Consider the following 15432-nt stretch of genomic DNA (forward strand, 5'->3'; position numbering starts at 1 on the left):
CACTGTCCTAATCGCTTATGGATTTGTCGTCAAACCTGGAAATGTATCGAATTCTTAACTGAATAAAACGCAATCCCGGTTTATCACGTTTTAGGCTAGTGATGTCCATCAGTTTCTGTGATTGTACAGCTGCAATATGATGTTAAACCGTCAAAATGAAAATAACCGTGAGATTCCACCTTACTTGTGCATCTTTTTCGCCTCACTAAACAATAATGTTAAAATTGCTCCAGAGCAGGGTTTCATGAACCAGAGTTAAAAGTGATCTAATGAAACATACTTTCTGAAGGTGTCTGGATAGGCTATCTATATCCATTCTAAGCAAATAGCAAGGAATTCGATTTACAAATTAACCTATAGGCTATCGATACTGGATCAATACCTTTAAGTTCATGTTTAAATAAAAAAAGGTATTTTAACATTTATATAGGCATCGCTACGGCTTGAAACTCTTACCGTACAACTTTTGAGAAGGCAAACTATATCCCACACATAGGTATATAGACATCACGTATGCCATCGTGGTAAGATCTATGTGAATCATGGCTGTTCTCCTCGGAGGGCTGATGCTACTGAAGATGAAAAAGTCACACTCCACCTTCTGAAGCTACAGGCTCCTAAAAAGCTCTAGCGCCGTCTAGCGTTGTTTTATATATAAAAGAAGAAGAGATTGGACCTTTAGAGTTCAAAAAAGAACCTTTAAGTGCAAAAGTGAACTTCTAGCTATAAAAAAGGTTCAAAGTTGAATTTAAAGGTTCTATAATGATCCACTGGTTATTTGGCAGTTATTTTAAGAACCTTTGCTGTGGTAAAAGGTTCATATTAGAACCTAGCATATTTAAGGTTCTTTCATGAACCTTTTCTAAGATGTAATGTAAAGACTAGACAGAGTACAGTTAGAACACGTTTTGCTTAACTGTTACATTATTAAATGATTAATTTACACACAAAATTTACTCTTATTCTTTTACTAATTGTGATGTCGGATGCAGTTATGGCAACATTGTTGATACAGTGTGTTTTGACTGTACTCATGACCACCTCACATATCATTCAATTGCACAATAATCTTTAGTGTTGTTGTTGTAAATTTTTAGAACACACAATAAAAAACTAAGAAAAAAATAAAAATAAAAAAACTAAGTTCAGCTCTATGTTCATAAATGAAACAGAAGCTATCCTGTGCTAAATGGAGAGAGTGACGTGAAATTCTTACCCCTAAAAATAAACTTTGTTCAATCTTCATATTTTACAGCCGTACATCCTTTACATTTTCCCCATACCACATTCAACCTCCAAATCTCAGAGAGCCTACTAATTCAGCTCAGAACATGACAAGTGACAAAAGCGAATTATTTTAAATGAATCTGGTTGCAAAACACCTTTTTAGACATGTTTATATTATTGAGGAACACCATTATGTCACTTTGTAACACTCATTCAAATGTGAAGCATATATATATATTTGTTGTGTAAGGTTTCGTCAGCAAGATTATTTTTCTTTCTTTCTTTCTTTCTTTCTTTCTTTCTTTCTTTCTTTCTTTCTTTCTTTCTTTCTTTCTTTCTTTCTCTTTCTTTCTTTCTTTCTTTCTTTCTTTCTTATCTATATTTCTTTCTTATTAGTAATTGTTTTATTATCATCATCACCATCATTATTATTACTTTTATTATTGCGATATTGTTTCGATTTTGAGAATAAAAACAATCGAAACATGCATTTAAACCAGGGCGAAGGTTTCTGGGCTTAATACGCAAGTTGCGTAACGCAACGCAAAGCGCCGAATCTGTTACGCGCAAGATCAGAGGCCGCGCGGAAGAACCGTTACAAAAACATTCAAGAGCAAACAGCAGCGCTGAGTGGAGCAGCACGAATATTTGAGGTAAGACAGCAAAACCTTTAAGAAAAAACTATGTCCTTTTTTGAAAAGCTATGAAAATAACACCTACCTAATGTCATAACTGTGTGTTACATAATTAATAAATGACGACGTGCCACAGAATTAAGCACATAAGATGTTAATGTGGCCACAATATTAAGTCACTCTACCCGTTCAGAGTTACTTATTCTGCGTATATCGTGGTTACTAAAACACCTCAAGACCTTTTCTCAGATGTTTTATTTCAAGATATTTGTAAAGATTCTAGCCTGCTGTTACCAGAGCACTCGTGTTTTGATTATTTTCACCAGCAGAGGGCGCTGTGAGCTACACTGATTGCTTAGTAATGTAAAGGAAAGCAACAGGCTACTGTTGGAACGGAACGGATACACTGTCATGTATTAAAGTACAAAAAAAAAGGACATTTAAAAGCCCAAGAGGAGGATTTTGGAATTGAATGACATGATGAGATATTGTCAGAATAAATAAAACAATCTGTTGTTTTAATATTGTATGATGCCAATAAGTAAAAAAAAATAAAAAAACATATTTATAGTGTAAGCAACAGCATAACGTTACATGCCTTTTAATTTTGATGACATTTAGGACTGCTTAAATGCTATTCATAATTATTGCTATTTGCTATTCATAATTATTGATGATATTCTTTATAATTTGTAGCTGCCTGTACTCTTTCTGCCTAATTTTGCTGGATATATATAGGCTAAAGCAAACTGCTGCACCTATGAGGCAAAACGCACCTTTGGTACAACTAAATTTTTTGTAAAAAATCTATAACATAAAAACTGGGTCACCTGTATTTCACTTTTTTCAGTTTTTTATTGTGTAAAATGATTAATAGTGATTAATACAATTATTTATATTATTATTTGATGAGCTCAGGATAAATTGAGGGTGACCCTAAAAAGTACCAGTACTTAATTGATGTATTTATTTGTTTATTTATTGATATTTTTGTCAAATGAGATAAGCCTATAGCCTTGATCACATGTAGCCTATTAGGTATTCTAGTGCTTCATCTAGTGTTCAATTTGAAATTAGCCATTTAAGTCAAAAAAAATTTCCTAGACATGAAAATAATTAAATAATGTTATTACGCCTCTGAAATAATCTATTAATTATAATATTAATAATTATGATTATTATTATGTTTAATTTAATTAATTAATTTATTTTTTACAATTTTTTATGTAAAAATGTGGGACAAATTGTGTTTTATGATCGGTCACAAATGTGAACAGAGGGATAATGTGTAGGCCTATACTTAATTGAAATATTTTTGCAGTCATCAAAATTCTTATATCTCGGCCAAGTTATAAAAAAAAAGAAGAAAACTCTGTTTCTTCACATTTACTATTAGGCCTATACATAAAAATAGAAGAAAAAACCTTATACAGCGCTGATTGATGTTTGTTTTTGTGAAAAGTGGGGACATCTCATAGGCGTAATGGTTTTTAATCTGTAGAAACTGTATATTCTATCGCCCTTCACCTACGCTATCCCTAACCCTAACCCTCACAGGAAACTTTGTGCATTTTTACTTTCTCAAAAAACCTAATTTTGTATGATTTATAAGCGTTTTGAGCTTATGGGGACATGGGTTATGTCCTCATAAGTCATCCTCTCCTTGTAATACCTGTGTCTTACACATGTCATTATACAAAGTTGTGTCCTGATATGTCACAAAAACATGCCCCCCCCCCACACACACACAAAATCACAGGATTTGTCAATCAAGACTTGGTCTTGAGAAGCCTGGTTTACATGTAAACCTGCTGAAGAGTGTATTATTGCCACATCATTAAACCATGTTTAGCTATCTATTTTCTTCTTTTCTCAGCCTAGAAGATATGAGATTAAGTCATACGCTCTTTCACTTACATTTACATTTGTACATTTACATTTACTCATTTAGCTGACGCTTTTATCCAAAGCGACTTACAATTGCTATATATGTCAAAGGTCGCATGCCTCTGGAGCAACTAGGGGTTAAGCATCTTGCTCAGGGACACATTGGTGCCTCACAGTGGATTCGAACCCGGGTCTCCCACACCACAGACATGTGTCTTATCCACTGCGCTAACACCACCCCATGTAGCTGTTGGACGCTTCAGAGTTCACAGTGTGAAGGCAAACAGCAAAACGGCCCGAGGGGGAAAGCCCCGGTCAATATGGACAACATGACTATGGTCTCATACCTGAATCACCAAGGGAGAGTACATTTCCACCCCCTGTGGAGATTGGCGAGATGTGTTCTTTTTTGGGGTGCATACCAAGTTTCTGTCAGTCAAAGCAGTTCATGTTCAAGGTCATATGAACCTTGGAGCGGACCAAATTTTCAGGCAGAATGGAGGTCACACTCATATGGCAAGTGGTAAAAAAATTCAGGGGGGATGGTGTAGTCAGTTACTTTTTTGGGGATGGGAGGGACATGTGTGGGTCCTGTAGCTAATTCAAAATTTGTCTATTTTTTAAAAAGGTTTTTATTTAATGAAAAAATTGTCTTATGAAATTAACTATTATTTCTAAGTTTTTCCCCTTTCTTGGGCCAGAAATTAGGTTATTTTGGTCCATATTAAACAATACTCTTCTAAATGTGCTTTTGTGCTGAAACTTTGTCTGGTTTAGGCCTGTCATCATGGATAAATGATGATGACAATAAAACCACCATTCAAGGAACGAAACACTGTGTTACTATGCACTGTTGTATAAAAAATAATTGCACGTTTGTGCTCACGCATGTAGAAAAGTACATTGTGCAATGAATACATAAATGGCAGTTTTTTCTTTCATTGCTTGAATTATAAAGTTGTGTATTCTAATAGGCTTCATAGTGCAGTGAATACTTTTGACCTCTTAGTTTTTGCAAAGTCGACAACTCGATAATGTCAGCTCTCCTATCATCTCTCAATCTCTCACAGCTACACATACAGCACACATTATGTCAGGGGATGTTTTACATTCAAATGATAGAAAAATCATAACTTTTCTGCGGTCTGCTTTTTAAAGAAATTGCAGGCTAATTGCAGTTATTGGTGAATCTTTTTAACATTTCATTTGCATGATAAGTTTTACATACAGTAATACACATTTTTAATCCAAAAGGCATGGCAAGGGGGATGGTGGTTTAACTGAGGGGATGCTTTTTGTAGTTTTTTTCAACCGGGTGATGCCATCTCTCCACATCCCCACTCAATTCAAGCCCTGCATATGGCAGAGGTTTGGCTAAGCGGAAGTGGACTTGTTTGTTTTTAGCATGACTACACATTGTCTCCGTCTTTGTCATTTGATCTCAGTGACTCCTCTTTAAATAAGCTCTTCTTGTATGGACTTTCCCCCGGGGCTGGTTAAAGTTTTGCTGCAACTATAGGCTTGAGTATATTCCTAAGGTTGCATCATCCCCATTTCACTTCCAGCAGGTGGTCTTGGAAGCTTTCCCCCCTTTCTGATGCAGGGAATTGAAGTGTCTCTGCCCGGTAAGGGTGTTGAAGATCTGTGTTGACCATGCAGTCCAGTGGCTTAGATCTGACCAATTGTTTGTATGTTTTAGTGGTAAAAACAATGGAGCCGCCTTCACCAAACAGAGAATGAGTCATTTGGTGGTTGAAGGGGCCTCTGAAGCGTGTCACCTTTGATCTCTGTGGTTTTTTTTTAAGTCCCTATTCTTATAAAGTGGTAATAGAGCAATAATTAAAAAAAAGAGCAATGAAAAAACAAATTGAAATTAAAATATAATCCAGCATATATTCAATATGAACCATGTTTAAAACTCTGTACAAACACTTCACAATATTCCTTATTCTATGCCATATTCAAATAAAATTACTCTCCCTGGAGTAAACTGGTGTAACTGTGAATTAAAAAATAGCTCACTAGCACTTCTCCCAACAGGTGATTTCTGGTCTTCTGTAAGTACATTATCTTTAATCAGCAGGCATATTTGCAAACACAAAATTTACATCCAGGTTCAATGCAAGTTAAACCTTTCTTTAAAATGTCAAATTAAAATTAGTTTTACAGTGGAAGGTGTATGGGGCCAATCTGTACACATTAAAATCTAGCTTCAATAATACGGAAAAAGATGAAAACAGTATGTTTTAGCATCAATGTGAAAGAATAATTTAAGATACCTTCACACTATCAGTTTTTGGGATTGACGACCGCATGTACTTCTAAAAATGTCCCAGTCACACAGCGACTTACAGTAGCGTCTCAAATACTGTCTATCAATGCGCAGCGAACCAAACAAATCAAACCTTTGTTCCTTATCAGTAACCACAGTGACAGTGACTAAAGTAATATCAGTGATGGCGACATACAAAAAACTGATGTCTTTTCACTTTTTGAAATGACAAGAGTCCAACTGAGCCACCAGTTCATCCGTAAATCTTCTTTTATCTGAGTGGAGAGGTGTATATGACTTTCATCCTTCAGGTGAATGGAGTCGGAGTTGTATTTAAAAACGTCCTGTCTCTTCCAAACTTTATAATGGCAGTGAATGGCAGTCAAGATTTTGAAGCAAAAAGTGCATCCATCCATCATAAAAAGTACTCCACACGGCTCTGAGAGGTTAATAAAGACCTTCTGAAATGAATCATTTGTGAAAGAAAAATACCCATATTTTAAACTTTATGAACTGTAATCTCATGCTTCTGCTAACTGTCATATGTGTGTTCACGAGAGAGTGGCCTGTGGATGACGTGTAGGACGCAGACATACCATAAGCTCTGGTAAGAGGAGAGATCAAAATAAAACAAAACAGCAGTAATGAATTAAAAGCACAAAACGAGGATTTGTAAAGAAGAATGGTCAAAAGGTGACTGGTTTTCTTGTGCTGCAAATAAAACTGGCTACACCTATCCTCTCTCCGCTCTCTCGTGAATATGTGTATGACACTTAGTGGAAGCTAGAAATTTGGTTCAATAAGTAAAATATATATATATATATATATATATATATATATATATATATATATATATTTCTAACACAAATGCTTCACTTCACTTCAGAAAGCCTTTATTGAATCAAGTGGAACACATTTTATATGATGGATGGATGCACTTAATTTTGCTTCAAAATTTGGACCACAATTCAATTTGCCATTGTAAAGCTTGTAAGAGCCAGGATTTTGTTTTATATAACTCAAACTGTATTCATCTGAAAGAAGAAGGAATAGAAGAATAAACATAGGATGGTTTGAAAGTGAGTAAATCAATTTCCATTTTTTGGTGAACTGTCTCTTTAAGAACTCAAATACAGTAATGACAACAGTATTCTGCACTTGTGTGAATGTGGTCTTTCTAGCATTTTCTCTGTCAAGTTGTGTACCATTTTACAATGGTTTTACAATGGACATATTTGAATAATGTAATAATGTAATTCATAAAACCCTTAAATGATAAAACGCTTCACATCCGCCAAAAATTGGTCCCACTCACTTTCACTGTAAGTTACTCACCATAATCTCAATTCCTATATATATTTTTTAAACAAGGTATGCGTCTAAATCATTTTTTTTTTATGTTGAATGAGATTATCTTAACATTCACTTAAGGCTTTTAGCAGACACTCACATCCAGAGCTATTAATAAAAGTGCTTTAGCTTCACATTGTCAACAGATGGCAGGCATTTTATAGTAATTGCTTTAAAAATTATTATTTACAAATGGTTCTGATAGTATTCAAAAATAATGCAGAACAAGATGAATTGCTTTGTCTATACAGTAACACTCATACTTGAGTTTGCACTCACAATACTGTTATTGAACACAAATCCCATTGTGTGATTCTTAGTCTATCACAGTATATTTCTTCTGTTTACTCATGTCTGTCTTTGCCTGGAGACAGGAAGTAATCCATGTTATGCAGATGAATGCACTCCTGCAGCTCTTGCTGAACAGGAAGGAAGTCTTCCTGGCTGTATTTGGGAGGAGACATCAGTGACTTTCCCTCCTCTGGAAGCTGCTCAGAGAGAACAGGAGCAGGAACAGGTCGAGGGGAATGAAGGAAGAATGCAAAGGGCAAAGTCTGTTTTCCTATTTTAGACATGAAATGCAGCCTATTCCTGTAAGAACACAAAGTAAACGGGTAAATATGAGGAGTGAATGAACAAAAAAGAAAAATAAAGAAAAGAAACATACTTTGAACAACCTCGCATTTTTAAAAGACAAAAGGCATTTTCAGAGCTGAGAAATCACTAAATATATAAAAAGATGGAAGAGATCGAGTTTTACCTGAGTAAATGGACTGTAAGCAGGGTGAAGACTACAAGAAAACACATCCCAAAAACACACGGCACATACAGCCACACTCTAGCATATGCAGTATAATCAGCCTCATCTATTGCCTCTGATTCTGACAGAAAGAAAGAGTAAATGAGGACAGAGGTCAAATGTCACTGAATGCTGAAATGTGTGGAAATTACAGCACATTGTTAAACTCCAAACGTGTTATGGTGACCATTTCCTGTTTTGACTTTCCAGTAAGGTGCCACATTAATTTCCTGTCTGCTTTCATTATAGAATTAGCAGATGTGTGAGTAATAGTGCCTGAAAGAGAACAATGAGACCCATGAAGTTACCCGTGTTTTCTTGTTCAGACTCACCTACACCAGGGTCTTCTCCAGATCCTCCCGAACCTTCAGGAAACATCTCAAGGGGCTCCTGAATGACAATGGAAGAAAGAAGAAACATGAAGCATTAAATAATTTAATCAGTGTGCATCTGTCTAAACGGGTACAATAAAAAGCATGTAGAGACATGTCAGTGTGTGTATTATGTGTTGTTGAATGAACTCACCAAAGTAATACTCTCAGAGGTAGTAGTCGTCTCAGGAGCTACAAAGTAATACACACAAACATTCCGATTGTTCAAAACATTTTTTTAGGGTGAATATAAACGGCTGTCACAAACTTAAAGCTGTTGTTTTGCTCCTCTACAGCAAAGCTATGTAAGATTAAAAGGCGTTTTCAGAAAATTCTAATTCTGTCTTTACACAGACTGTCTGAATTGCATTTGCACCATAATAATCAATGTCTTTAATAATAGGAGCTGAAGTTGGTCAGAACAGGCATAACTGAATCTGGCTTTAAAAGAGTTTTGAGCAGCTGTGTAAAGATGTAAAAGTGTATTTTTTCTTGTTCTTGAAAATTTTATACTAGAAAACAAAACAACACTAATTCTATATGTAGTCGTATATTAATTAAATAGATGTTTTGTCTGTTTGTTTGGTCCTAAAAGCTACTAATAAAACAGTGCAGGACAATAGATGTGTTACAGTTCTTGAGTCTGGAAAAAAGGGAGACAATATTGACATTGGTCCGACTTTGAGTTTATGACCATTCATAAATTATTTTCATGTTTGATTTGGTTGAATTGCTGCAGAAGTCTGTTTTTATAACTGATTATTATTTTGTTAAATATATGTACACATGTAGTGTTTGCGGTTATGTTGGTATGTATGCGATTGTGTATGTTGTTGATTGTTGTACAAAATCAAAACGGAAAAAATACTACTAAACAGCGAAATAGCTTATTGGGAATAACTGTGTTCTTTGATATTTACAAATATTAATAGGTACTGTAATTTGAAACACTATATTTAATGTGATGTGAAAGGCTTCAACTAAATGGGTCTCTATATTTCTGAGCAATCTGTGTGGTTTTTAATTTCAACAACTGTTAGTCAACTAGCAATTTTGGATGTTTGTTGCAAAGCCCTGTTCTTTTTCCACAGCTTGCATAAACTGACTGAAAGCTCAATGTCCAACAGACAATCAGATGCTTTTCCCAATGCAAACAGTGTAAATGTTGTTCTCATAGACTCCCAGTAAAGCACAGAATCTGGACATGATCTGTTTAGAGCCTCTAATCTGATGAGCACTGATCTTTGCTCTCTTAAAAACCAATAATACATGCATGTGCCAAATTCACAAAATACTGCGAAATACACCCAGACTAGTCTATGTCCATATAGTAGTGTGATATTTAGATAATAAAAGCACAGAATCTGGACATGATCTGTTTAGAGCCTCTAATCTGATGAGCACTGATCTTTGCTCTCTTAAAAACCAATAATACATGCATGTGCCAAATTCACAAAATACTGCGAAATACACCCAGACTAGTCTATGTCCATATAGTAGTGTGATATTTAGATAATAAAAGCACAGAATCTGGACATGATCTGTTTAGAGCCTCTAATCTGATGAGCACTGATCTTTGCTCTCTTAAAAACCAATAATACATGCATGTGCCAAATTCACAAAATACTGCGAAATACACCCAGACTAGTCTATGTCCATATAGTAGTGTGATATTTAGATAATAAAATAGCATGTAGCCTATTTTGTTACCTGTCCAAGTGACTGCATAGACCGTGTCAGTCCAGTCACTCCAGACGCCGTCGAACTCATCCTTGGCCTTGAGCTGCACTTCATACTGAATGTGTGGCAGAGCATCATAAATCGTCCAGGACAACTGTCTGTCCATCCTGTCATCTATAAGCACTGTCTGGTACTAAATACACATACAAACAGTCATAAATACAGCCACAGACTTCACACATCAAGAATTATGCATATCAGCCTTCCTACTTTACCTGCTCATGGAATTGTGGTCTGTATCTCAGCTGGAAATGCAAGACATAGAAGCCATGCTTCCAGGAACTGGGATAAGACCAGTATACTTCAAGCCTATGCTTCTGGCCCTCAACTGCTTTCACCACCACTTGAGCCGGAGGGTCTGGCTTAACTACACAGAAAAAGATTTTTGTTTCACAAGCACATTGATGGTGTGCTAAAAGTGTGACTAATCAGCATCCCACAGGACAGTAATACAGAAGCACTCACGGATGTCGTGCAGCTTGAAGTTGAGGTAAGGGCTCATGGCACTGCCTGCTGTGTTAGACACGCACAGTTTTGCTTTATGGAGATCTCTGTCACCCTCTTCCATATGAAAAGCACACCAACAGCGGGAGCGGGAGAATGAACAAGGGATACGAGTGGCGTTGCCAAAAAATCTTTGCAGAGAGAAATGAAAAGATCAGTTATTTAAAGGAAACCCAAAATAATTCAGTCAGTTCAGTCACAATTCAGTTTCATTTGGTTCCAAATGTTATTCTGTATGTTTTCCACAAAAAACAAAACAAAGGTAGATTTTTTTTTTTGGTATTTTTAAACCACACAGATGTAAACTGTAACAAATAAATAAAACATGTATTTAAATAATGACATTTTACTACTATAAGGGGATATTGTCCTTTTACCTTATAATAAAAATATATATTTATATAGTTAATGATGTGAGATGATTATTAATACATAAATTGTTAAATTGTTGCATTCTCCTCACATAAAGTTTCATATGTCTTCTAAAGACTTTTATTTTAGTTGTTTTATGTTTTAGGTGTCATTGTAACATTTTAAAGTTTAGGCATAGAAAAGGCCTAAAGCGATAAATTCCTTCAAAATGCATTAAATATAGAAAAATTATAATAATAATTGAATCTGTTTATAAAATATAAATAATATAATAATATAAAAATATTTTATTTTAGAGTTTGAATTATATATATTTTCAAATATACACATATTTTCAATATACAAAATTTATAATTACCAAAAAACATATTTAATTTAAAATATATATTACTTAATATCTGAAAAATAAATAAAATAATGAGTTTTTTATTGTATTTGATTCATAGTTTGTTTTTTTTACAGGTCAATACTAGTCAGTGAGCCATTCATAAAGTGCTGATTGCTGCTAAATTAATGAATTCTGTCTTACACACACTGTAAAAAATTTCTTGTTGTTTTTACAAAAACTTTTTGGCAGCTGTGGTTGCCAGAATAATTTTGTAAAAATACAGAAAACTGTAAACACATTTACGTCAAAAACTGTTAATTTTACAATATAAAGCTGTAATTTACAAACAAGAAAATGTGAATATAAACCAGTAAATTCAACAACACACAAAATTAAATCTGTTTTGTACCTTGAAAATACTGACAACCACCATAATAATAAAGATGGTACTGTATAAGAGAAAGCCACATGAAGTATCAAAGCTCATCACAAGTAGCTTCACCACAAGCAGAAGTATATATTAACATATAGAAGGTGCACATTTATGGAAACACAAAACACCATCATGGTAACACACGTGATACTTAAATAATGCAAAAAACTTTCATTAAGCAACAGAAGATGTAACATAAAGCTCAAATGTACATAACTGATAACAAGAACTATTTAAAAACATGATTATTTAAACAAAATACTTTCAAACGTGGAGTGTCACGCAGGGAATTCTGGGAATATCAGTTTACAGTTTTAGACTGTAAATTATACATTGATTTGTTCTTTTTTTACTTCTAAAAGCTGTATAATTAACAGAATTTTACTGTAAATTTACATTAAATGCTTTGTTAGATCTTTTACAGTTTTTCCCTGTATATAGTACGGGAACTTACTGTTAACCTATTATCAGTTTTTTTCCGTAGCGTTTTTACAAAATTTTACAGTTAAAATTACACTTATTTTTTACAGTGCATACATACACACACACACACACACACACTCACCGTCTTATAATAAGGTAACACAGTGGCCGTGGGGTTACTGGATTTTTGGAAGTCCAATCACAGCGGACTTTACTTGTGTGAAACTTCCTGTAGCAGTAGAGAGTGGGTCTCTCTGGGGGCACTGTGAAAATAGGATGTGAATTTCTTCTATTTGTATCTGTGAACCACTTATCGATATGAGTGTGAAAGAAGGTCCTCACCCCCTACGCTGATTCTGACTGTGGAAATGAGTCTCTCTCCTCTGTAGCAGCTGTAATTCCCAGCATCTGCCAAGCTGAGATGAGGCCGTCTTAAAATCATTCCCCTTTCCACTCCAGCATGCACTTGTCGTCCATTGAGAGTCCAGCGTGTTTTCTTTTTGATGCCTCTTGTCACCCTGGACCGTTCCTCTTCATAATCATAGTCCTCGTAATCATCTTGCTCAAAATCTGTCCCCATGGTGATACCGAAGACCTCTTCCTCCTGTCCAGTAGTTTGAGTGACAGCACGCAAAACACGTCTAGAAGTGTGTTGCTCCTTTCTTATGGTTACAGGAGGTTTAACGGTGACCGTTGTGTCCCCTTTAGCATTGGTGTGCATTGCAGAATCAGTGTTTTGGTATGTCCCATTTGTAGCATTTCCCTTCATACTGGTTAGCTGTGTAGCACTAGCATAACGCTTTTGGGATGTCCAGCTGACTGTGATGTCTCTCTGCTTGCTGTATTTTTTATTCATGACACTGGCTGAAGCCAATGGCAGACCGTCCACAGTGATACTGCCCCTGCAGCCAAACACAACATTGCTTCCCAACTTCAAGACCAAAACTCCAGGAAGGGGCTCTGAAGAAGATTCAAAACAGTTTTAGGCAATTCATCACAAAAATCTGAGTTTTTATTTGTTTTTGTTTATGTCTCGTATATACTGGTCTCTATGTACATTATACCCACAGTTCATTGCGTCGGTTAAATATGGAACAAAATTATGCAATAAAGTGGTACTTTTACTTTCACTTCCTTTAATTCAAATCCCCCAGATTCTTCCCCACAATCACTCTTCTTTTCTGTCATTGTAAGTGTGCTGAACCAGTGGACATGATTTAAAAGGAATACAACAACATAATGATTAGAAAAGGACCAAAGGGAATCTCTGTACGTAAAAGAAAATGGTAAACTTTTTTTTCTCCAAGTTCATGGCACTGTGAAACAATAACGTAGTATTGAAAGCCTACAAAATCCACACTATGCCTCATTTTTGTGTGTCATACGCAAACATCTGCTACAACAATACCAGGGAAATCCTCATCATATTCATAAATGACTTTTTATGTGACTGTTACTTCATTTATGCACACTTTTGGATCTCAGTAAGGAAATACTGCAGGAAATAAACTAGTTTATTTAATTTATCCACTAACATACACCCAACAAACATACATGTCATTGTTTTCTCTATGAATGTTACAATCATTTCCACATCTTTAATGAAATATTGTGTTTAAGACCTTTTTTTGTGGGGATTAAATGTTAACATTATTGTTCTTAAAGAAATCTCCTTTGTTTTGCATTTAATCTATCTGAAATATACCATGATAAATCCTCTTTTTTTTTTTTTTTTGCAATTATAACTTGATTGCAAATGATGAAAAATAAAACTATTCTCATCATAACTGAAATTTACATTCATCTTTTCCCTCCACACATCACATCTTTATATGCTCATACTTTTTTGCCACAATGGTACTTTTTAGAAAAAGTGATTTGAAAAGATTTATAATCATTTTCAGTTAATAACTAAGGAATCATTTATATTATTTTTTTTTACTCTTTTTGGATTCAACATATTTAAAACGAAATCATTCATACTATATATATATATATATATATATATATATATATATATATATATATATATAGGCTATATATACATACATACATATATATATAATTTTCTTCATATTTTAAGATTAAAGCAGAACAAAAAATAGGCTAATTAATTAATGTGAGGTAAAACTTTTCCAAGATGGTTTAAATGTGACCTTTTTCTTGAACCGAAGAAATGTCCCCTTTTAAAAGGTGTTAAAATAGGCTGCTAAAGGAAATTGTATTAATAGTGGCTAGTGGGCTACTCTTAACCACAAGCGCTTATCAATTAACCACTGAGTCAGAGATGAATCACTCTAACTACATCCTAAAAATACCATAAAAGAGATTTATGTATGGTTTTAAAGTCAAAATACACGATACAGGTCAAGAATGACCGATTTAGGTTAATCACACAAATTCATCCAAATAAATAATTCTCGGTTGTGTTTTGAAATGAAATGGTTAATTAATTACCTTGTCGAGGACACAGCTCTTCTGGGGCAGGCTGAACTTTAATCGCAGCTAAAACACCGAGGAGAAACTTGAGTGTAGATCGCGTCCACATTATAAATGAGATTTAACTTCCAAAAAAAATAAATCAACCACCAAAATACACAATATGAGTAAAAAGGGTCATAATATGAAACCTTTCAGCAAGTTTAACCAGATTAAAATTTAAATTTTCCTCGCATCAACATTTCAGAAAGATTAATAATAATAATAATAAAAAAAACGTAAAATCTTAAATGTAACGGTTACATTAGTCCTATTATTTGAATCCTGGTATAGATATAGCACAGAGCGTTCGCTATTCGTTTGATAAAATGATAATATTGTCAGTTGCGACTCGATTTGAATCCAGAGCTCGTTTGTTTGTGAGAGAGACAGAAGACTGCAGCCCCTTCCTCTCCTCCGCGCGCATTATAGCCTACTATCTGTTACTTTAACAAATCCGCTCTTGCGACACTGATGAACCACAAAGACAAACAAGTTCCTATTTGACAAGACAAAGACCGAGAATAATTCTGTTTGCGGTCAGTTTTATAAAACATTACTACGTGACCCAAGACCTGCTATGTCACCGAGGATCCCCAGAACCGATCAGGTC

General features: G+C 34.8%; 1 protein-coding gene across 1 annotated transcript; it reads right to left on the reverse strand.

The window, feature by feature from the left end:
- Positions 1-4927: 4927 nt before the first annotated feature.
- LOC127974584 (uncharacterized) lies at positions 4928-15246 on the reverse strand. The gene is made up of 10 exons (XM_052577957.1): positions 14799-15246; positions 12684-13301; positions 12484-12604; positions 10747-10916; positions 10497-10648; positions 10252-10414; positions 8696-8733; positions 8503-8560; positions 8132-8252; positions 4928-7962 (listed from the first exon to the last, which is right to left on the reverse strand). Exons 1-10 carry the CDS (start codon positions 14887-14889, stop codon positions 7716-7718), a joined length of 1779 nt encoding a protein of 592 aa, XP_052433917.1. The 5' UTR covers positions 14890-15246; the 3' UTR covers positions 4928-7715.
- Between the last annotated feature and the right edge of the window lie 186 nt (positions 15247-15432).

The sequence above is a fragment of the Carassius gibelio genome, chromosome B16, assembly GCF_023724105.1.
Source record: "Carassius gibelio isolate Cgi1373 ecotype wild population from Czech Republic chromosome B16, carGib1.2-hapl.c, whole genome shotgun sequence".
NCBI lineage: Eukaryota > Metazoa > Chordata > Actinopteri > Cypriniformes > Cyprinidae > Carassius > Carassius gibelio.